The 23,556-nt window shown below is 40.2% G+C and overlaps 1 protein-coding gene across 1 annotated transcript in view; it reads right to left on the bottom strand.

Moving 5' to 3' along the window:
* Positions 1-23,556, bottom strand: part of ITPR2 (inositol 1,4,5-trisphosphate receptor type 2) — a 592,637-nt gene that overhangs the window by 80,376 nt on the left and 488,705 nt on the right. Inside the window, exons 50-52 of the mRNA XM_052640930.1 lie at positions 23,179-23,343; positions 19,743-19,938; positions 15,195-15,287 (exon numbers count right to left, since the gene is read on the bottom strand). Coding sequence (XP_052496890.1) covers positions 15,195-15,287; positions 19,743-19,938; positions 23,179-23,343 — 454 coding nt within the window. The remainder of the gene's footprint in view (positions 1-15,194; positions 15,288-19,742; positions 19,939-23,178; positions 23,344-23,556) is intronic.

Here is a 23,556-nt window from a genome sequence, read left to right as displayed (position 1 = left end):
TCTGTCCATGGTATTCTTCAGGTATGAATATGGGAGTGGGTTGCCAAGTCCACCTCCATATGTGAAAATATTTAGGGACAAATAGAGAGAGGAAAAAAATTACTATGCGACAGAAAAATTTATAGTTTTTTTTTAAGATAAAATTACTAAAATTGGTAGTAATCTCTCAGTCACTTAAAATAATAAAAAGTTCACACCAAGCTGGAAATTAGAATCAAGATATCCTAAATTGAAAAGTGAGAAGAAATGTATTTTTCTTGTTAGATTAAAAAACCATATGGTGCTGAATTTTGGAATTGTGTAGCCAGTCTGCATGTTATGGTGTGAGTATAAAAATCATCACTACCAGAGGGAAAAGAAGTACTTTCTTATGAAAAGGCTGGTTTTCTTCTTATAAGCTGAGTTTAATATCACATGGATGGGGGGTCTGGTATTTTCCCTTTACTCACAGTTGTTTCTTTCTAAAACATACACCTCAGGGTATATGCCCAGTAGCAGGATTGCTGGGTCATATGATAGTTTTATTTCTAGTTTTTTAAGGAACCTCCATACTGTTCTCCATAGTGGAATACCAGTTCATTTGTTTTTTTAAATCAGTTACCCAGTGAAATTCAAAATCAGAAAGATGAGGGGAAAAATACACAGTAAAATATTGTGAAGTGGAACTGATGGAAAAATATGACTCCCTTGAAAATCAAATGTTTTCATACCCCACTGCTCACCATTTATTCTAATTCTGACCTATCTAGTGGTTAAGAAAAATCCCTAACATACAGAATCACAGATTTATTAATAGTGTTGATTAGGAACAATAAATAAATTTGCTTTGAACAGCAAAAAAATAAATAAAAATTTAAAAAGCAGAACATACAACCTTGAGAGAAGGGCGGAAGTCAGAGATGGGCAAGCACCAAATGCAGCTTGAAGATACTGGCAGAGCCTGCACTGGACCGTGGACCTCAGAGGTGAGCATCAAGGCACATTCTGACTTACAAAGTAGAAGAAATGAAACTGCTTTTGGAGATGTGGAGGAGGGGAAGCTTGTGGTGACAGTCGTCAGGGCAGCAGAAGAGACAGGCAAGGCAGAGAAGACAGAGAGCAAGCTCAGCATGCAAAGTGCTTGGTTAGGTCCCAGTGCCTGGTGGTGGTGATGGCAAGCAGCATGTGAAGAAAACAGAAACATGTAAAAGAGGTAAAGGAAATTTTGAAGAGTAATATAGCTTTCCAGCAATGCCATCATGGGCAGTATGTCTTATGCTACTTTGCCATGGTTAGACTTTCAAATAATCTTCTATCTAGTGGCATTTATTTATCTAATCAGTGACTGCCTGATCATATGACACCAGTGTTTACTAAAGACTTATTACATGTGGGTTAATCAGTTCACAGAAGCTACAGGAAAGCGCGCCCATTTCTCCCCAATAATTGAGAAGTGAGGTTGTTTGTTCTTTAGGAGGCCAGTACAATCCACACACAACTCACGTGATTAGCCATTGTGAAGTACAATAGATTGGCCGCCAACACATGAGAACTGGCTTCCTGTGTGACATGCAAACAAAGGCAGAGTGCCCAGGTCAGGGTCAATGCCAGCAAAAGCCCAGTCCACTCACTCCATACCTAGTGCTTAAGCATGCTGGAATCACACAGCAGCCTCTGTGAGTATGGATAATAAGCTTCTACCTTTATGAGATGGATCTAGTCACGATTTGTTAAGCCACGATCCCAGGCATTCAGACTGAGAGCCAGGCCCTCAGTCATGGTGAATCAGTTCAGTTCAGTTCAGTCGCTCAGTCGTGTCCGACTCTTTGCGATCCCATGAACTGCAGCACGCCAGGCCTCCCTGTCCATCACCAACTCCCAGCATCCACTCAGACTCACATCCATTGATTCCGTGATGCCATCCAGCCATCTCATCCTGTCGTCCCTTTCTCCTCCTGCCCCCAATCTCTCCCAGCATCAGAGTCTTTTCCAATGAGTCAACTCTTCGCATGAGGTGGCCAAAGTACTGGAGCTTCAGCTTTAGCATCAGTCCTTCCAAAGACATCCCAGGGTTGATCTCCTTCAGAATGGACTGGGTGGATCTCCTTGCAGTCCAAGGGACCCTCAAGAGTCTTCTCCAACACCACAGTTCAAACGCATCAATTCTTTGGCACTCAGCCTTCTTCACAGTCCAACTCTCACATCCATACATGACCACAGGAAAAACCATAGCCTTGACTAGACGGACCTTAGTCGGCAAAGTAATGTCTCTGCTTTTGAATATACTATCTAGGTTGGTCATAACTTTTCTTCCAAGGAGTAAGCATCTTTTAATTTCATGGCTGCAGTCACCATCTGCAGTGATTTTGGAGCCCAAAAATATAAAGTCTGACACTGTTTCTACTGTTTCCCCATCTATTTCCCATGAAGTGATGGGACCAGATGCCATGATCTTCATTTTCTGAATGTTGAGCTTTAAGCCAACTTTTTCACTCTTCTCTTTCACTTTCATCAAGAGGCTTTTTAGCCCCTCTTCACTTTCTGCCATAAGGGTGGTGTCATCTGCATATCTGAGGTTATTGATATTTCTCCTGGCAATCTTGATTCCAGCTTGTGCTTCTTCCAGTCCAGCGTTTTTCATGATGTACTCTGCACATAAGTTAAATAAGCAGGGTGACAATATACAGCTTTGACGTACTCCTTTTCCTATTTGGAACCACTCTGTTCCATGTCCAGTTCTAACTGTTGCTTCCTGACTTGCATACAGATTTCTCAAGAGGCAGGTCAGGTGGTCTGGTATTCCCATCTCTCTCAGAATTTTCCACAGTTTATTGTGATCCACACAGTCAAAGGCTTTGGCATAGTCAATGAAGCAGAAATAGATGTTTTTCTGGAACTCTCTTGCTTTTTCCATGATCCAGCGGATGTTGGCAATTTGATCTCTGGTTCCTCTGCCTTTTCTAAAACCAGCTTGAACATCAGGGAGTTCATGGTTCACATATTGCTGAAGTCTGGCTTGGAGAATTTTGAGCATTACTTTACTAGCATGTGAGATGAGTGCAATTGTGTGGTAGTTTGAGCATTCTTTGGCACTGCCTTTCTTTGGGATTGGAATGAAAACTGACCTTTTCCAGTCCTGTGGCCACTGCTGAGTTTTCCAAACTTGCTGGCATATTGAGTGCAGCACTTTCACAGCATCATCTTTCAGGATTTGAAATAGTTCAACTGGAATCCCATCACCTCCACTAGCTTTGTTCGTAGTGATGCTTTCTAAGGCCCACTTGACTTCACATTCCAAGATGTCTGGCTCTAGATTAGTGATCACATCATCATGATTATCTGGGTCGTGAAGATCTTTTTTGTACAGTTCTTCCGTGTATTCTTGCCTTGTCTAACTCAATGAAACCAAGCCATGCCTGCGGGGCAACCCAAGACAGGCGGGTCATGGTGGAGAGGCCTGACAGAATGTGGTCCACTGGAGAAGGGAATGGCAAGCCACTTCAGTATTCTTGCTTTGAGAACCCCATGAACAGTATGAAAAGGCAAAATAATAGGATACCGAAAGAGGAACTCCCCAGGTCAGTAGGTGCTCAATATGCTACTGGAGATCAGTGGAGAAATAACTCCAGAAAGAATGAAGGGATGGAGCCAAAGCAAACACAATACCCAGCTGTGCATGTGACTGGTGATGGAAGCAAGATCCGATGCTGTAAAGAGCAATATTGCATAGGAACCTGGAATGTCAGGTCCACGAATCAAGGCAAATTGGAAGTGGTCAAACAAGAGATGGCAAGGGTAAACGTCGACATTCTAGGAATCAGCGAACTAAAATGGACTGGAATGGGTGAATTTAACTCAGATGACCATTACATCTACTACCGTGGGCAGGAATCCCTCAGAAGAAATGGAGTAGCCATCATGGTCAACAAATTGTCCGAAAAGCAGTACTTGGATGCAATCTCAAAAATGACAGAATGATCTCTGTTCGTCTCCAAGGCAAACCATTCAATATCACAGTTATCCAAGTCTATGCCCCAACCAGTAACACTGAAGAAACTGAAGTTGAACGGTTTTATGAAGACCTACAAGACCTTTCAGAACTAACACCAAAAAAGATGTCCTTTTCATTATAGGGCACTAGAATCCAAAAGTAGGAAGTCAAGAAACACCTGGAGTAACAGGCAGATTTGGCCTTGGAATGCGGAATGAAGCAGGGCAAAGACTAATAGAGTTTTGCCAAGAAAATGCACTGGTCATAGCAAACACCCTCTTCCAACAACACAAGAGAAGACTCTACACATGGACATCACCAGATGGTCAACACCGAAATCAGACTGATTATATTCTATGCAGTCAAAGATGGAGAAGCTCTATACAGTCAACAAAAACAAGACCGGGAGCTGACTGTGGCTCAGATCATGAACTCCTTATTACCAAATTCAGACTTAAATGGAAGAAAGTAGGGAAAACCGCTAGACCATTCAGGTATGACCTAAATCAAATCCCTTATGATTATACAGTGGAAGTAAGAAATAGATTTAAGGGTCTAGATCAGAGATAGAGTGCCTGATGAACTATGGAATGAGGTTTGTGGCATTGTACAGGAGACAGGGATCAAGACAATCCCCATGGAGAAGAAATGCAAAAAAGCAAAATGGCTGTCTGGGGAGGCCTTACAAATAGCTGTGAAAAGAAGAGAGGTGAAAAGCAAAGGAGAAAAGGAAAGATATAAGCATCTGAATGCAGAGTTCCAAAGAACATCAAGAAGCGACAAGAAAGCCTTCTTCAGTGATCAATGCAAAGAAATAGAGGAAAATAACAGAATGGGAAAGACTAGAGATCTGTTCAAGAAAATTAGAGATACCAAGGGAACATTTCATGCAAAGATGGGCTCGATAAAGGACAGAAATGGTCTGGACCTAACAGAAGCAGAAGATATTAAGAAGAGGGGGCAAGAGTCATGGTGAATTCACCTAAGTAAATGCCACCTGGTGGAGACTTACCTACATAACCAGCTGGCTTTCCCCATGCCAAGCCTGTCTCATTTCACTTCATCAAGAGCCCCTGGGCTAGGTACTGGAAATATAGGTGAGAAGACGAAAGTGCTGCAACCCCCAGGAAACTCATGGTCCTCTAGGAAACACAGGTCAGCATATGAACGAAGGCAAGGCATGAGTACCAAGGAAGCAGGATAGATATGCATCTCATGGGCTGGGGCGTCAGGGAAAGCATCCTAAAGAAGGTGGCACCTGGGTTGACTACTGAAAGAGGGGCATCCTTTGCCAATAAGATGAGTAAAGACATACGAGGCACATAAAATGGGATGAGCAAAGGCAAACAGGCTTAAAAGTATCTGGATGTTTGCAGAATGACACATGGATGGCTAGGCTTTGGGACTTCCCTAGTGGTTCAGTGGTTAAGACTCCATACGGTCAATGCAAGGGTGGTGGTTTCTATTCCTGATTGAACATGCTGCTAGTGTGGCCCACCCCCCAAAAAACACAGTAGACCAGGAATGGCTGGGCCTTTGGGATATACAGACGAACATGGGAGCTGTAAGAAGAGAAGGAGATAGGGGCCAGATTATTGCAAGAATCATACACCCAGGTGAAGAGTCTAAACTTTATCCAGGAAGCTATGAGGAGGCACTGGAGAATTTCATACAGAAGGAAGGTGATTTACCATCTAGTTGGCAAAATAGTATGAGATAAAACATGAACTTAATTAACCACACAAATTAACACATGATAAAAGCCATAAGAGTGGCTCAAAGAGATCAAAACAGAGAGAGAACTTTTAATAATAAGGATAATGAGAGGGGAGCCCTTCTAATTAATGCAGATACTGAGTTTGCCTTGACTATTCAACAGAGTCAGACAGCAGGAGATTGGCATTTCACAAGGCATGGACAGAGTTTAAAAAAAAATTGCTTAAAGATGAATAGCAGTATGTGGAGGAGTGTAAGATATGGCTGGCGATAAACTGGGAGCTCTCCAAAAAGCTCTAAGGAGTTTGGATTTTAGCTGGCAGGCAATGGAGGATTGTGGAGATCTTAAGCTGGGGAAGGGGAGAAAATATTCAACGCAGTGATTTCTGACAAGTGGTCTTAGCAGTGATACAGTGGGTGAACTGAAGAGGAGAGAATGACTAGATGTAGGAAGACCACTTAGGAGGCAGTTGCAATAATTCAGGCATGAAGTGCTATGAGTCTGAATTAAGAGTAACGGTTGTGAGAATAAAAAGGATGAAAGAATAGGAACTAGAGGGACTTGACAGGAAGGAGATGGCAACGTTAAGTATCAGACTGAAGCTTCCAGCCAGCGGTCACTTGGGAAAGGTTGGTCTCATTAAACACAGAAACAGAAGCTTTAGAAGGAGGAATTGGATGCTTGTGTTTTAATGAAGACAAGGGAAGACTCTAAGATGCTCTTTGTTTATGGGATATGAAAATTAGAAAACATTTTAAAAGGCTAGAGAGGACAAGAGAGCTAGGAGTGTACTGTGATTCAAAATTAAGGAAGACAATAATTTAAAGACCAAGAGAGTAACAAAAAACATCAAAATTACACAAGGATCAAAGGCAACGAGAAAGAAGAAAAGGTCACTGGGTTTAAAATTAGGTGATCAGGAAATGATCGGAAGATGGCAAATAGTGGAAGAGAAGACAGCTGATTCAGAAATTGAAGGAGAGAGTATACATCAATTGTTTTTAGAGAAAAAGTTGGTACTGAAAGGAAAGAGTTAATAGGATATTAGTTCTGGAGGGGATAAGCGAATGCTAAAGAAGGTTCAATTAAGACCCAAAAGTGTTTATAAGAAAAAAGAGAATAGATGGTAATAAGGAAAAGATTTCAGTTATAAGAACAATGATTGAACTAATGATGGCAAAGGGGGAATGATGAAAAACAGAGATGGTTCTAAAAGAAGCGAGAGGACACAGTTGTTTACATGCAAAAAGGAAAACTTAATGGAAATAGACTTTCATGTGGATACGTTTTAAGAACTAAGTATATTCATATAAGTAACTTAGAATACTGCTTGGCATGTATTTAGGGTGTAATAAATTCTAGGTATCACAATAGCATTCTTACTGATAGATGGCTGTCCAATCTCATACAAAGCTATAGTTTTAATACAATCAACAAATTCTGTACTTGAACCATATGAGGTTAAATTATACTCATTTTCAGTTTAGTAGTATTAGGAAGGATTTTTTAAAATTCCTAATAGGAATGTTTCATATGAGAAAAGAAATAAAAACATATCCTATTGACTCTGAAATAATTCCCCTAATCTGAGGTGTTAGTCTGTAAATTTTTTTAATATTGGACATGCATGAATAAGAGTGTTTACTAATGTAACAATTAAGTTATTTCTTTTTTATGGTTTCTTAGAAAGTAACAAATTGTCATTGAGATACATTTGAAACAATGAGTACAATTGAGAACTTCTTGTGTGTTGGCCTTGAAATTTAATCACAATCAACTCAATATGGAAGTGCTGATTTAAAAAAACTATTAGGGAAAAAAAACTGAAAACATTGGACACCCAGTGAAGTGGCTCAGTCAACCGACTCTGTGACCCCATGGATTGTAGCCTACCAGGCTTCTCCGTCCATGGGATTCTCCAGGCAAGAGTACTGGAGTGGGTTACCATTTCCTTCTCCAGCGGATCTTCCCGACCCAAGAATCGAACCTGGGTCTCCCGCATTGGAGGCAGACGCTTTAACCTCTGAGCCACCAGGGAAGCCCAGTAGGAACCAGGGACACCCAGAAGGAAGACAAAATGTAGAGCAATATAAAGACTGACTGATTTCTGCTATTCATCAATCTTTTTTATTACAGTAAAATACCAGAATATATTCAATGTGAATAACTCATAGATGTTGGACATCTGTTAACTTCCTCTTTTTCCTGTCTATTCAAATGATTTGAACTGAGAAAATAATTGCAATATGTATCATATATAGGGCTTCCTCGGTGGCTCAGGAGTAAGGAATCTGCTTGCAATGCGGGAGCTGCAGGAGATGTGAGTTCGTTTCCTAGGTCAGGAAGATTCCCTGGAGGAGAGGATGGCAGCCCACTACAGTATTCTCGCCTGGAAAATTTCATGGACAGAGTGGACTGGCAGGCTACAGTCCATAGGTTGCACGGAGTTGGACATTACTGAAGAGGCTTTAACACCCACACATGCATATTATATATATAATATGCATATGTACATGTCCAGTCATATCCAGCTCTTGCCTCAAAAAAGTCTTACTTTTTTTGAAAATCAGTTTGTTTTAAAGGGAATATTTTTTGTCCAGGAAGTCAGGGAGGTCTGCAGCAAATAAAAGGTTTTTTGTTTCTTTATTCAACCACAGTTGGTTGCCAGCTGCCATGAGAATTTGCTACCTCTGGGACAATGACCCTACCCACATTCATGGAGCTTCCTCAGGAGTTGGCAGCTCAGCCTCCCACTCCCCGCAATGCTTGTTATCATGCTACTGCGTGTGTCTGGGTCTTTTGTAATGTGGACCTGCTGTCCACTAGGTGACAAACCAAAACCTTCACAAATGCACACTAGGGCTTGCAAATTAAAATTTATCCTGGTCTTACACATAGCAAAGTTATTTTTAAATCTAAGTGACACATGCTGCACAACAAACCCCAGGTTCTAGCTTTCATTCTACTTTCGCAGTTAAACACATGTGGCCAAAATTTCAAGGTGGCCAGGGCTCCAAGATCAAATCCATTTTCAATCAAATGTAAAAAGGGCACAGAAGGAAAAGGAGATTAATACAGGCTTTCCGGTAGCTTTTAATACTCATTTAGGAATGATCCCTAATGATGAACAGCTATGGCCACCAACTCTATCTCCCACCAGCCTCTCTATCACACCTCCAGTGCTGAAATCCCTGCAGGATTCGTTCCTCCCTACTCTGGAAGCTTCCCTTGCAAAATCATACCCAGCTTTCCCCACAACTTCTAGCTCAGGTCCAGCCTAAAAAAATGGAGACTGCCCCTGGGGTGCTACGCCTGGAAGAACTGTCCCCATTTGTCCATAGGGAAAAAGGAAGTTCTGTTCTCTGTATAATGTAGTAGGTAAAAGTGATGGGTTATAGAGGTATTGTGGGAATCTTTTATTCATGTGCATTCAGGGCTATAATATAAACCAGTATCCAAACAGGCTTTACGACAGAACAGGGTTTCTCAGTCTTAATACTATTGACATTTGTGGTGTGTTCAGGTTGTGCCCAACTCTTTGCAACCCCATGGATTGGAGCCATCAGGCTCCTCTGTCCATAGAATTTTCCAGGCAAGAAAGAATACTGGATTGGGTTGCCATTTCCTCTTCTAGAGGATCTTCCTGACCCAGGGATCGAACCCACTTCTCCTGCATCTTCTGCATTGGCAGATGGCTTGTCTACCACTGTGCATGGGCGTGTGGGGCTGGAGAAGTCTTTGCTGTGGGGACTGTCTTGTGTATTGCAGGATATTTAGTAGCATCCCTGGCCCCTACCCTCTAAATGCCAGTAGGACTCTTCCCAGAGTCACGGCCACCAGAAAAGTCTCCAGACATTGCCAAGCATCCTCAGGCCAGGGGGACAGGCGAGAGCATTAACTCCAGTTGATAAACACATAAGAGAGAAGATTTATTTTTTAAGAAATTGCCTCAGAAGACTATATGCATAAAGAAAATCTATCTAAGCACTCTTGGGGGAAAGGCAATATGGTAGGCAGAATTATAACAATCTCTAAATTTTGGCTAGGAAATAAACCATTTGTAGAGATTAGTCTGTTACTTAGGAGGCGATAAAATTTAGAAGGTTGGAACATAGGCCTTGAATCAGAGATCTAAATTGATTTACTAGCTGTGATCTTACTGAACGGCTCTGTCCTTCAGTGTTTCTACCTATAATATGAGGATAGTTAGTAGCATTTTTATATCCTTGAACATGCCTCAAGGCCTTCATTTATGCAGTTCCCTGCGTCTAGATGGCTTTTTCTTCCTCTTGGCCTGACTGGCCCCCTTTTATTCTCCAAATCTCAGTGTACATAATCCCTCCTCAGAAGGGCTTCTCTAATTGCCGGCAGCCAGGCTCTCTTGTGATTACCTATCATAGCACCATATCATAGTTCCATACTTTGCAACTTTGCTTCCCTCACTATTTTATAACTTCCATAATGTCCAGGATTATCTTTTATTCAACACTGTCCCAAATAACCAACATGATGGCTGGCCCATAACAGAGGCTCAACAAATATTGTTGTATGAAGAAATGAATGAATATACAAGGTTTTCATAATTATTAATATATCACTGTCATCACTGAGGATCTGTACTGATTTGGCTTAATTTCTAATTTACAAAAACACTTCATTGTGTTAAATATTAAGGTCAAAATATCACAATTCGTGAGAATATGTGAAACAATGCCACCAGAATACCTGGCTGAGCATCTACAACAAGGCCTGGGGAACTGTACAAAGCCTAAAATCCGCAGACTTGCATAGAGCTGGACAGCCACATCCTGGGATGTGTGCACACATGTGTGACCTGGAGGACCTCATTCTTGGAAAGTGGGTTCCCACAGCTCTCACACTGCACCTTAGAGCTTCTGGACGCTTAGTGGTGGACAAGCACCACTGATGCTCAGCTGCTGTGCTGGGTCAGCCCCCTTTACAAACTCTGGCAGGAGGAACACCGGTTTCTTTGTTGGTTTACTGACAAACCAATATTTTCCTCTTAAAATCAAACCACTGTTTCAGTATATTTGTTTTTTAAAAAAGGAAATAATTTTTTTTTTCCTTTTCATAAAGGGAATTAACCTTGAATACTCACTGGAGGGACTGATACTGAAGCTGAAGCTCTAATAATTAGGCTATCTGATGCAAACAGCCCAATCGTTGGAAAAGACCCTGATGCTGGGAAAGATTGAAGGCAGAAGGAGAAGAGGGCAACAGAGGATGAGATGGTTGGATGGCATCACTGAGTCTATGGACATGAACTTGGGCAAACTCTGAGAAATGGTGAGGGATGGAGAGATGTGGCGTGCTGCAGTCCATGAGGTCACAAAGAGCTGGACACGACTTGGCAACTGAACAACAACAGTAATGAGGCAGGAATAGGGTTACTCTATTTGAGATCATGTCGTTAAAATATTTTTGCTAACAAGAAAGTAAATTTTTAAACATACTTGTTTTCATATTTGGTCTAGGAGAAAGAATGATAAATTGAAGAAGTAACAAGTATTTAAGACAATAAATTGATGTTCAAGGTGGCTGAAAGATCCCAAGAGTGATTTAAATTTAGCCAGCTACTTAAACTAGGTCTACATCTTTGAAATAGCTGTCTGTGATTTTTTGAATCATGGATAATGGCAAGAGAAGAGAAACATCTTTAGACCTGAACTTGATATTATGATAAACTCTGCAGACTATGACAAATAAGATTAATGCTGATTCCCCCAGATAAGAGAGGTCATTTAAAGGATAGTGTGGGAAGGAGTCAGGATCAAGAGAAGACAGTATGGGTTCTGACTAACCTCAAATTGAAAATACTGGCAGATTTTATGTATCCTGGCTTTGGCAAGAAGGAATTAAGTAGTAGCCTCATGTCATACTTTTTTTAAAAAAGATAGAGGAACATGGGCTAAATGGTAGTTTATTTAAGACAGATTTCTTTGTGGGTAAATAATGCACAAAACATGCCTACAGCAATCTGAAAGTATGTTTTCAGTGGCTGCATGCCAAGGACTCTGTTCTTAGCATTGTCTCCATGTAACATTTCTAGCACCTTTTGTGAAAATCTTCTAGAGGTTGGCAAAATTTATTCTGTTAAGGGCCACAAGACAAATATTTTAGGCCTTGTGGGTTACATATAGTCTCTAATGCATCTTTTTCTTTAAAGGAAGAAAAAAAACTTTAATGTAAATAAGTTTAACAAAAGCTACACATTAAATATATGAAGATCATGGCATCTGGTCCCATCGCTCCATGGGAAATAGATGGAGAAACACTGGAAACAGTGTCAGACTTTATTTTTTTGGGCTCAAAAATCACTGCAGATGGTGAGTGCAGCCATGAAATTAAAAGACGCTTACTCCTTGGAAGGAAAGTTATGACCAAGCAGAGACATTACTTTGCTGACTAAGGTTCATCTAGACAAGGCTACAGTTTTTCCAGTAGTCATGTATGGATGTGAGAGTTGGACTGTGAAGAAGGCTGAGTGCTGAAGAATTGATGCTTTTGAATTGTAGTGTTGGAGAAGACTCTTGAGAGTCCCCTGGACTGCAAGATGATCCAACCAGTCCATTCTTAAGGAGATTAGTCCTGGGATGTCTCTGGAAGGAATGATGCTAAAGCTGAAACTCTAGTACTTTGGCCACCTCATGCAAAGAGTTGACTCATTGGAAAAGACTCTGATGCTGGGAGGGATTAGGGGCAGGAGGAGAAGGGGACAACTGAGGATGAGATGGCTGGATGGCATCACTGACTTGATGAACGTGAGTCTGAGTGAACTCCGGGAGTTGGTGATGGACAGGGAGGCCTGGCGTGCTGCGATTCATGGGGTCGCAAAGAGTAGGACACGACTGAGCAACTGAACTGAACTGAACACATTAAATATGAAACTTTAAGACTGTCCTTAAAAAAGCTCATTCTCTTTTTGCTGAGTTGACTTTCCCTCTTATTTTATTTATATGCCATTCTAAAGACACATAACAATATTTGGGACTATAAATAAAGTCAATGAATTCAGTTGCAAACATTCTTAGCCCGAGAGCTGTACAGAAACAAGTGACATTTGACATGTTTTCTTCTCAGATTTCCCCATGGGCCAAGTTTGCTAACCCCTGTTCTAGAGCTTATCAGACTTGATGATGACACGAGACAGAAAGAATATACTGCTTAACAGAATCAGGATTCATTAGGACACCATGAGCTCATGGCACGTGAGCACTGGAAGCGACCTGAAACCTAGAGACCATCTGGTCAAGACGCTCCTCCTCTATTCACAGGAAAAACTGGGACAGCCTGGGGCTATGGGTTGGCAGAAATATATAAATATAAATTTATGGTTTTATACTTGAAATCCCAAACTCCCAATTACGTGACTACAGAATAGGCATTTATGACTTGATAACTGAACCACTGAAGAATGGCATTTTAACTGAGAGTCAGTCAAATATGGGTCAAGAGTGCGGTGTGACTGCAAATTTCACTATTCTGAAAATGATCACCCCATTCAATCTCGTGCCTTGGAGTGTTACATGAAGAGTAATGGCCATAATACATAGGCAAGAATGAAGAAACTGGAGGTGTACAGGCTTGAGGAGGCATGTAATGGGATTTCAGAAACTTCAGAGCACAGTAAAGCTACACAAAGACAGAACAAACTGGTTTGTGGTTTATAGGCCTGAACTGGGTACCCAGGAGGTCAGGGAGAAAAGAAGTCTGAGTGGTCACTGCTCACAGTGCCTAGAGCTGCTGGCACATGGGAATAGAACATATGCGTGCGTGCTTGCTCAGCCGTGTCTGACTTTATGACACCGTGGACTGTAGCCCACCAGGCTTCTGTGTTCATGGGATTTTCTAGGCACGAATACTAGAGTGAGTTGCCATGCTTTCCTCCAGGGGATCTTCTCAACCCAGGGACCTGCCCTCCTTCAGGGGATCTTCCCATCCCAGGCATCAAACCTGCATCTCCTGTATCTCCTGCACTGGCAGGCAGATTCTTTATGACTGAGCCACCTTCAAAGCACAGTGGAACATATGAATATGCTTAACTCGCTCTTTAGGTCATAGAGAATGAAACATTTAGTCAGTAGAAGGGATTGTTCCTTTTTGCTGGGCTTCAAGCAATAGTCTGACATCATATGGTAAGAAGCAACTTGGGGAAAAATCCTCTATTGTTATGACTAAACAGTGTCCTTCTGGATGGAAGTGAGGAAATCCATCCTTATGCTGTGCTTACCTCTTGCTTCCCTCACTTTCTCTGAGTCCAGTTTTGCCTTTTGTAGATATCACAGAGATTAAATCCATTCCTTTTTTATATACAGAACTCTTGAAATAGCTAAACACTTCCTAAATCTCTGCTGCTTCTGGAAATAGATCACTAATTCCTTCTACAATTCATTAAATTTCACATATGCCCTAGTTTCCAAATTCCTGCCACATCCTAAGAGGACAATGTAGAGTTTTAAACATTTTTTGTATGTATGGTTACATTTGTTCCTTTGCAGGCAAGAAAATATCATAAGCCCTACCTACATACCTACCTATCTATCTATCTACCTACCTACCTACCTATCTATCTATCTACCTACCTATCTATCTACCTATCTATCTACCTACCTATCTATCTATCTACCTACCTATCTATCTATCTACCTACCTATCTATCTACCTATCTATCTACCTACCTACCTATCTATCTATCTACCTATCTATCTACCTACCTATCTATCTACCTATCTATCTACCTACCTACCTATCTATCTATCTATCTACCTATCTATCTACCTACCTATCTATCTACCTATCTCTCTACCTACCTACCTACCTATCTACCTACCTATCTACCTATCTACCTATCTATCTATTACCTCCTTATCTCCCTGCCTGCCTCCCTTTCTTCCTTCCTCTCTTTTCGGACAAGCCATCTGAACAAAGTCTAGGAAATTTACATAACATATCCAAGACCTAAATCTAGAAAGCAACGGGTCAAGAATTATAACCAAGCCTTTTGAGTTCTAAACCCATGCTTTTCCATTCTTTGTTAATGGATGGATTCTTTTGTTAAAGGTAAGACACTCAGTGAAAGGCTAGTGGAAAGGGTCTTGCTGAGTGCAGTATGGTTTTGCAATCTGGTAACAGCATTTTTAGCAGTATGTACCACAGAGTAAATCTGAAAAATTCTCATGATTAGAAATGATATAAAGAACAGGGTGAGAATACAAAATGTTGGATATGAGAATCCTTTCTCTAGTTTGAAACTTTTAGGTTCTTTCACCCTCCATTCTATTTCAACTCACCATGAGATTTTCAGAGCAACTTTCTAACTCCAGGAGATCTTCCCAACCCTGGGATTGAACCCTGGTCTCCTGCATTGCAGGTGGATTCTTTACCAACTGAGCCATCAGGGAAGCCTCAAGGTGTAATAACTTTAATCAGCTAAACATAACTTCAGAATCATTGAGTTCATGCTGTCCTGGAGCCCCTTTTACAAACCTGTAGTTGAAGCTGGTATTGTAGGTGAGCAGTTGTCCTTTTCGCACGTGCTCAGGATTGAAGTTAAAGTCATCGTAGGAACTGCATTGCTACCTGAGAACACACAACAGAGACATGGTAAAGAGATGAATATACAAGTGATAAGAAGTGAGCAGATAATTACAAAGGCACACACATAAAAGGCACTATTACTCCAAATTAGCTGCCTTCCTAAAGTTTTTGGTTAAGTTAGTGTGGAACTCTGAATACAGTTTTGCCTACTGAAGCAATTTTATAAATAGAGAATAGGTTCATGGGCCAACCCACTAAAAGCCTTTTCTATCTTTTTAAAGTGGCTGAGATAAAGTATTAATAATTCTGCAGGCGCTAACCACCCTGTATGACAAGTTTCCCATGGCCAAATGCATTCAGGGCTGTGGCTTGGAAATGCCAGCAACACGGTCCCCCAGGGTTGTTGGCTCCCCATGAGCCCTCAGCCACTGATGCCCACAGCTGGAGGTGGTGGCTCTAACAGTAACATGTGGGCTCCTGGGCCCAGGGCATAAAGCATCTCAAGGAAGTGAGAATCATCCACCAGATCCCTTTCAGGATCTTCCTTTTCTTCCTTAGTCCCCAAGGATCCATCTGCTTGCTGGCTTACCACCTACCTCCCTGGCCCAGATGTAACAGAAAATAGCAACCTTTTTCTCCACATAAAAAAGTTTCACATAGTTTGTTGTTAGTAACAAAGTGAATAGGTTCATTCCTCTCAAACCCATTTATTACATGAAGCCATCAAGGAAAGCCCAGAAGATACAGGGAGAGGATTTGGTTTGCTTCTTTTTTTTCCCCCCTGCTTAAGCACATTTCGTTTATCGTCTTCTTGGTTGGTTAACCACTGAGTTGTGTCTAACTCTTTGTGACCCCATGGACTGTAGCCTGCCAGGCTCCTCTGTCCAGGGGATTTCCCAGGCGAGAATACTGGAGTGGGCTGCCATTTCCTCTTCCATCTGTTCATTTTTATACACTGAAAAAATATTCAAGTGCATGTCAGGGCAGCACCCTGCCAAGGTTAGGCTGGTTGTTTAATGAGGAGAGGGTGCAAACGGAGAATGGTGGCTGGAGTTCGGACATGTGATGAGGAGAGGGACTAGGCCTGGGTTTGCCGCTGACACAGCCCTGGAGACGAGAGAGTTGGGGTCCACGAGGAAGGAGGTCACCGATTTCACCTCCGTCTCTCCGCGCACCCTGACTGGGGCAGCTTGGCGGGTATATCACGGGTGTAGCGTGAGTCAGGTGGTCAGAGAAAGAGAGGTGAGGTTCCTGAGTGTCCCTTATAGCCATTCCCTTAAATTAGTAAATATTTACTCACTTTGTGCTAGGCTCTGAGGGCTCAGAGTTGGGGCCTTGAAGAACCCACAATCCATTAGGGACACAGAGGCGTACAGACATAGTTATAGCTGAATAAAGGAAGTGCAGTACAGGTGAAGTGAAGGAGTACCTCAGGAGAGGGAGCAGGGAATTCTAGAAAGGAAACTACAAAGCTTTTCGGGAAAAGATCCATCTCGAGGAGACAGGATTTACACAGGTAGAGAGAAAAGGCTGCAGTTCCAGGAACAAGCGGTATAAAAAAGGGCACAGCAAAGGCACAGACGAGGCAGAGCTTCCAGGCTAAGGATTTTAAACAAAGCATTCCACAGCCAGCCCAGGATCCAGCAAGGCTCTGAACCCATGAGACACAGAACCAGAGCCATGGGTGCAATGAACGACATGGACTGGCAGAAGAGAGGATGCCATCTGAAGCCATCTGGAAGTTTCTACAGTTTCCTGGGAAGAGGAAAAGAGGGTGAGAAATAGGAGGCCAGCACTGAGGAGGGGCAAGAGGGACAGCAGGGGAGACTCTGGACCCTCCACTTGGCAACACCACCTTCTCGCCAACTCCTTGGGCTCATCTAACACACGGATTCCCCTGACCACTGTCAGATGGAGCTTCCTGCACCTACTCAGATTCTACTGGTGCCAAAGGTGAGATCTGCACTGTGCTGAATTCCCAAGGCCATTGGCAAATTATCAGCCCCCTGTTCTCCCACGTGCCTGTGATGCTCCTGTCATTTACTCTAGAATCTCAACCTCCTCTTTGCTCCCTGACTCTTCACATTCGCTGAAGGGTTGTGTATTTATACACTCCCAATTTCACTTGCTCTCCAGATGTGTATCTTTGATAATTTCACTCAACTCTGGGAGAAAATAGTGTTCAATAACTGAAAGGATAAACTTTATGCTATGTATCAACAGCCATAATATATAAAATTAGAAATTAAGCCAAAGCTCCAATACTTTGGCCACCTGATGCGAAGAACTGACTCACTGGAAAAGACCCTGGTGCTGGGAAAGATTGCAGGCAGGAGGAGAAGGGGGAGACAGAGGACAAGATGGTTGGATGTCATCACCAACTCAATGGACATGATTTTGAGCAAACTTTGGGAGTTAGTGAAGGACAGGGAAGCCTGGCGTGCTGCAGCCTATGGGGTCACAGAGTTGGACATGACAGAGCCACTGAACAATGAACAACAACAACGTAAATACGAGTGATTTTCCAAGGAAATGGTATCACGTACACTCTATGAAATAAAAAGCTCTCAGTCTTTGAGGAATCAAAAGTTTAACTTTGTTAGCTGGTTTTGAGTGCTAGATTTACAGAGCATTTATAAATGCTTTATTTAACAGTTTTCATATAAACGCATAAATATTTTTAGTGACGATCTTGACATTTTAGTTTCAGTGCTACTTATTTTGTAAAAAAAAGAAGACTTTTAAAATAAAATATTTCTAAGGAAAATATATCCATAATATAATGACACTAACCTTCTTTTAAAACAACACAATTAAAATTATTTACTACAAGATTCATAAAACAATAATGACCATATACATTTGAATTCAGAAATTATGATGCCCAAGGGTCAGGCTTCCTGGACTTCCCTGGTAGCTCAGAGGTTAAAGCATCTGCCTGCAATGCGGAAGACCTGGGTTCTATCCCTGGGTTGGGCAGATCCCCTGGAAAAGGAAATGGCAACCCACTCCAGTATTCCTGCCTGGAAAATCCCATGGACAGAGGAGCCTGGTGGGCTACAGTCCACGGGGTCACAAAGAGTCAGACACGACTGAATGACTTCACTCAAGGGTCAGACTTACTCTGTATTGCATAAATCAATGTGATTAAGCCTAGTAAATACTTAGACAAAGATTTTTGAGAATAGGAATTCACAGTTTAGTACAAGTGGAGTTTTGGGTGTATTTGTATAGATGAGCTTTTCCTATAAATATTTATACCTGTAAATCTCTGGATAAAGAAACATTTAAGGAAGAACAAGAAAGGTCATAACAGAAAATGTACGATGTGGCTGTGAACAAAGACTACTACCTAGGTCTGAAATTCAGTCTCAAGTTTAATAACTTTCAGCTTATGTATATGATGTTTCTATTCTATGCTTTGATCACTTAGACTCTAACAGATTTAAATGCCATTTAATTATGCTATATTTTAAAAGCACCACTAGTTAAATCCAAAATCCTGCTTTTAAATTTGATGGTTTGAAGAAAGAAAGTGTCATTTTGTGGCTTCCTTTCCCTGCAATCCACAGGCAGTGGAATCACCCAGAGAAACTGTTAGCAAAGTGCAGTAACTATGACATCCATCTAGCAAAACAGGAGAGTGAAATGAGAGTAAGAATAAAATTTAACCAAAACAACAAATGTAGGCAAAAGGGAAAAAAGAAATCATTAGGGAACATAATAAATAAAAAATCCAAAGTAAGATGGAAAGAATCAACCCTCACATCTCAAGAATCACAGTGAGTATAAATGGGGCATGGCGAACCAGTCAGACAACAAAAATAAATATCACACAGAAATTCTGACAGCCACAGACTCATGGACAGTCTTAATTCTGACAGTATTAATGACAATACTTTGAGCATTTATACTTTCCAGTTATTCACGTATAATATAATGTACTGTGAGAAAAATGTATGAAGTAATGGTTGTAAATGATGCTGGATATTCTTGGGAGAGCTAGCCCACAATGGGAAAAAGAGGAGGAAAGAAGGAAAAGAATCTCAAAGCAGTTACCCTGAATTGAAATTGTCAACTGTCTCTTGGAGTACGGTCAACAACTGTTGAAACTTCTGTACTAAGACTGAGCTTATGTGATGCTTCTTGTACAAAGATTTTCCTAAATAGTACACACTGTCAGCTAACATACAGCCTATGGGTATTTCACACTCATGAGCTCTTAGTGAATAAGAAAATGTTTTCAAAGCAATGAAAGAAAACATTGCCTCCATTAGTGTTTATCTGTGATCCTCTTAACAAGCTATGTACAAGCTGTGCGTGATCAGTCACTATGTCCAACTCTTTGCCATCCCATGGATTGCAGCCCACCAGGATCCTCTGTCCATGGGGTTTCCTAGGCAAGAAGGCTGGAGTTGGTTGCCATTTCCTTCTCCAGGGATCATCACAACCCAGGGATCAAACCTGCGAGTTTTGTAAGGATATTAAGTGCATTACCTGTGATGGGAGTTCTGTTTTTCAGCCTATCCACCTCCATAGTGAAGTCATCCTTCAGAAAAAGGAACCCAATAATGGAAAACAGGTAGACAAGGATGAGGGCAAGAACCGCAGTTAGAATAATGGATCGGCCGTTCCGTGTGACACTTTTTATGACATTGAGCAGAGTCTCTTCTCTATAAACCAAATCAAAAAGCTACAGGAAAAAAGAAAAGAAAAGAAAACAAAGGCAGGGGAAAAAATGCAATGAAGCAACAAGTGAATAAATACAAGGGTAATCACAAATACAAATGCAGCCATTTTAGTTTATCCATGAGAGAATAACAATATAAATAAGGCCTTAAAAATGAACCAAGATAGGTATTTCTTCTCTAGTTGGGACGTATTAATAAACTGCTTTTCACTAAAGATAACTCTAATACAATATATAATGTGCATCTACTGATTTCCCAACCAACAAAATATCAACTTTTTTAAGACATGGAAATAGCACAGAAAATTCAAATTTGCATTTAGAATTATAATATTATATGTAATCAACTTAGCTGCTTATTCCCTATTTTTAATCTTTCTAATATTCTGCAGTTGCCTCTGGAATAAGTAAAAGAGCTAATGTGAAAATGCTGAATTATGTTCACCTACGTGATGAATAATTGACAGATTCATTCAATGGATTGTTTAATTAAGGGATTAGAGGTGAGATGATAAGAATTCAATTTTATGAGCCCACTATAATATTAATAGAAAAAGTATGCAATTTAAAAATATTTGAGAAATGTAAACATCTTTCTTAGTTAAACAGGTAGAATGAGGGCAAAATCTATCACTTTAGTATGTACTTGTGGAAACAAAAGTGTAATACACAGCACTAATTCATTTCTTCTCATAGGTTACCATCAATTTTGTATTTAGTAGTAGAAAATCTATGCTCTAATTAGGAACCTAGGTATGCGTTTGCTATCTGTTGTCAACATTAGGGAAAATTTTATTTATTGTTATATTATAATGTTGAAATTAAACATTAGAAAGTACCTGTTTTATTATCAAAAGCTGGTTAAAGGCAATAAAGTAACAGTTACTTTAAAGAAGGCATTAATAGCAGTATGGAAATGGATAGCATTTTTAACACTGGAATAGTTGGGTTTGTCTTCTACTATCTGTGGGCAGTGGTTAGAATTTCTGAACTCGTTTCAATTATCAGTGTCACTCATCCTTTCAGAAACACCAGGGCTTTGTACACTGTTTTTCTAAGTACTGAGGCTTATATGGTTACTTACCAATTTAATTGCAGCTGTGCAAATAATTGCCCTAAAGATATTAACTTGTTTGCTCACCTTAAGACACGGATATTTTATGATGGTCAAATATAAAAACATATGTTTAACTATTTTGCTATCTGTTTATCTTAGGAGGGAGCTACAACATTTAGAAATAAAGTCCATATTCTTCCATAAAGACAAATTAAGCAATGCTGATTCAGCTTCCAAATTATTGACCCGGCTTATTTAACTTATTTAAACATTTTACAGAAAGGAGATTTTTCCTCAGTTGAACAGTGGTTGGAAGAAAAGGTCTGGCAAAATATCTAGTTCATTTCTGGATAGTTTCTGAAAGTTTTTAGTTTTCATAAACCGATGGGATGCTTGCTAAGAAATACATATTTTGGGGCCCCATTCCATATGTATGGAATCAGAAGTTTGAGAAGGCAAAGGTATTGACATTAGACAGATGAATGGTTCCTTCTGTTTATTTCTGTAAGAAAAATCTACAGTGTGGTTTTTATTACTGGTTAAAGGATGCCCGGGCATTTGTGGACATAACTGAGAGTGCATATTCATATATTTTTTAAATATAAAAATATTTTAAAATACATTGAAATACTATTTTAGCACTATATTCAATAAAATGTCCTCCTAGTACTCTAAACATGAAAATGAAATATATCCTTTTATAATCAACCCAATGAAGACAAATTAGCATCAGTGTTGTACAATTTGAAAGATGAAAGATGAGGAAAAAGCAAATAGAAAATAAGACTAACACAAATTAACAGTAACATTACTATTAATAACTCATATAATAATTCAAATATACCTTTATTTTGTCAAAAACCTTTCCTTCAATAATGCAGAGTTACATACATCATTTCACATGGTTTTCATATTATTTCTTTAATGGGTCTTGATATTATTAGTCTCTCATACTAAACCTATCCATTTTATAAATAGGGAGTTTTTTTTATAAAAACACTGTCATAAATTTTACATATTACAGTCAGGGAAAGGTTCTGGGTATAACAAATTATATCATATATAATACATGATATAACTTGTCTATTAAATATCATAGGCAGATTTTTTTTAATGGAAGTTTTATGGTGAATCAGAGCAAAGAAGATATTCATTTGCATCCCTGGATCAGAAAAAAAAAATCTACTTTTGATTGCTGAATACTAATCTAACTAAACTGCCTAGAATATAATTTTGTATCCTTATGTTGATAAGGGACAAATCCATTCTTCACTGCGGCTCTTTCCATTGCTTTAGGGTAAATGAAAATGCAGCCTCTTATCCAGAATGTGGCTGTTCTGGATAACAGGGCAGCAGAAGACTACGAATTTGCCTCTCATGATCTAAGCAGACCAGTCAAGATAATGTTTTTAGATCTTCAGCTTGTTCTTTAGGAACTATTTTACTGGGTAGTGCTCTCCTCTGCACATCAGTTGTGAGGGAAAGATAGAAAGAAATTGTGCTTATGGCATCATGATGCTAACCTGGCAACGGTCTATGGTTCAAAGCATTCTATACTTGCGTCGACTCTTCCCCTGGCTTATGGCTGGAGAGCACACACATAGGAAGGAAAACTGATAGTCAACAAAAGCCAAAACCAAAACCAAAATACAACTTTAGAAGAAATCTGCAAGTCTATCCAATGAATAGATATACATAAATAAGTTTAACAGCAACGCCATGTTAAGTCTGAAACTATAAGACTGTCCTTGAAACAGCTCATTGTCTTTTTGCTGACTGTTGGCTTTCCCTCTCAGTTTATTTATATGCCATTCTAAAGATATGCAAGATACCTGGGATTATAAATAAATACAATGAATTCAGTATCAAGAAAATAAATCGCTTTTCTTGCTCAAGAATCTCTAAGCCAATATGATGTGGCTAAAACCCAAAGCAGCCCACTACACGAAGCCTGGGTCAAGAGCTGGGTCTCAGAGAGTACATAAAGAATTGCACCACCTATGTAGTATCTCAGAGAAAAAGACTAAAAATAATGATAATGCATGATTTTCCCAGGCAAGTCTAAAAATAACATAATTTGTCCTCAATGCCAGACTCTGCTTAAAAAAATCAAAGAGAGAAGCATAAGAAGCAGCAGCATTGTGTATGTTTTTCAGCAGTGACTGTCCACATAGAGATGTACTCACCAGGAAGCTATAGAAGAATTCATGGACAAAGAGGCCCAGCATGCAAACCAGGACATACGCCACGTGGTAGAGAAAGGCCATATCCAGGATGACCGCTCGGTAGCCTCGGGTGAACGTACCACGATTTCCAACAAAGCTCACCAGAAACACTATTTTATTACAAAGCTAAAGGGAGGAAAAGATTCGATTTTATTGTCTTATTCATACCGGTGAAGCTCACAAAAACAGCAGGTCATTGACAAAACCTATTATTTGCAAAGTCTGTGGTTTTCTTTGATGATTTCTCATTTTGCAATTTTTCAACACTGCTTACAAATCTACATGTAAACACAAGACAGACAAACCCTGTATTCTCTGAAATTCCAGGAAAAGTGAGCA

Source organism: Budorcas taxicolor, chromosome 5 (assembly GCF_023091745.1).
Source record: "Budorcas taxicolor isolate Tak-1 chromosome 5, Takin1.1, whole genome shotgun sequence".
In the NCBI taxonomy this organism is placed as follows: domain Eukaryota; kingdom Metazoa; phylum Chordata; class Mammalia; order Artiodactyla; family Bovidae; genus Budorcas; species Budorcas taxicolor.
This window is presented reverse-complemented; position numbering and strand designations above follow the sequence as displayed.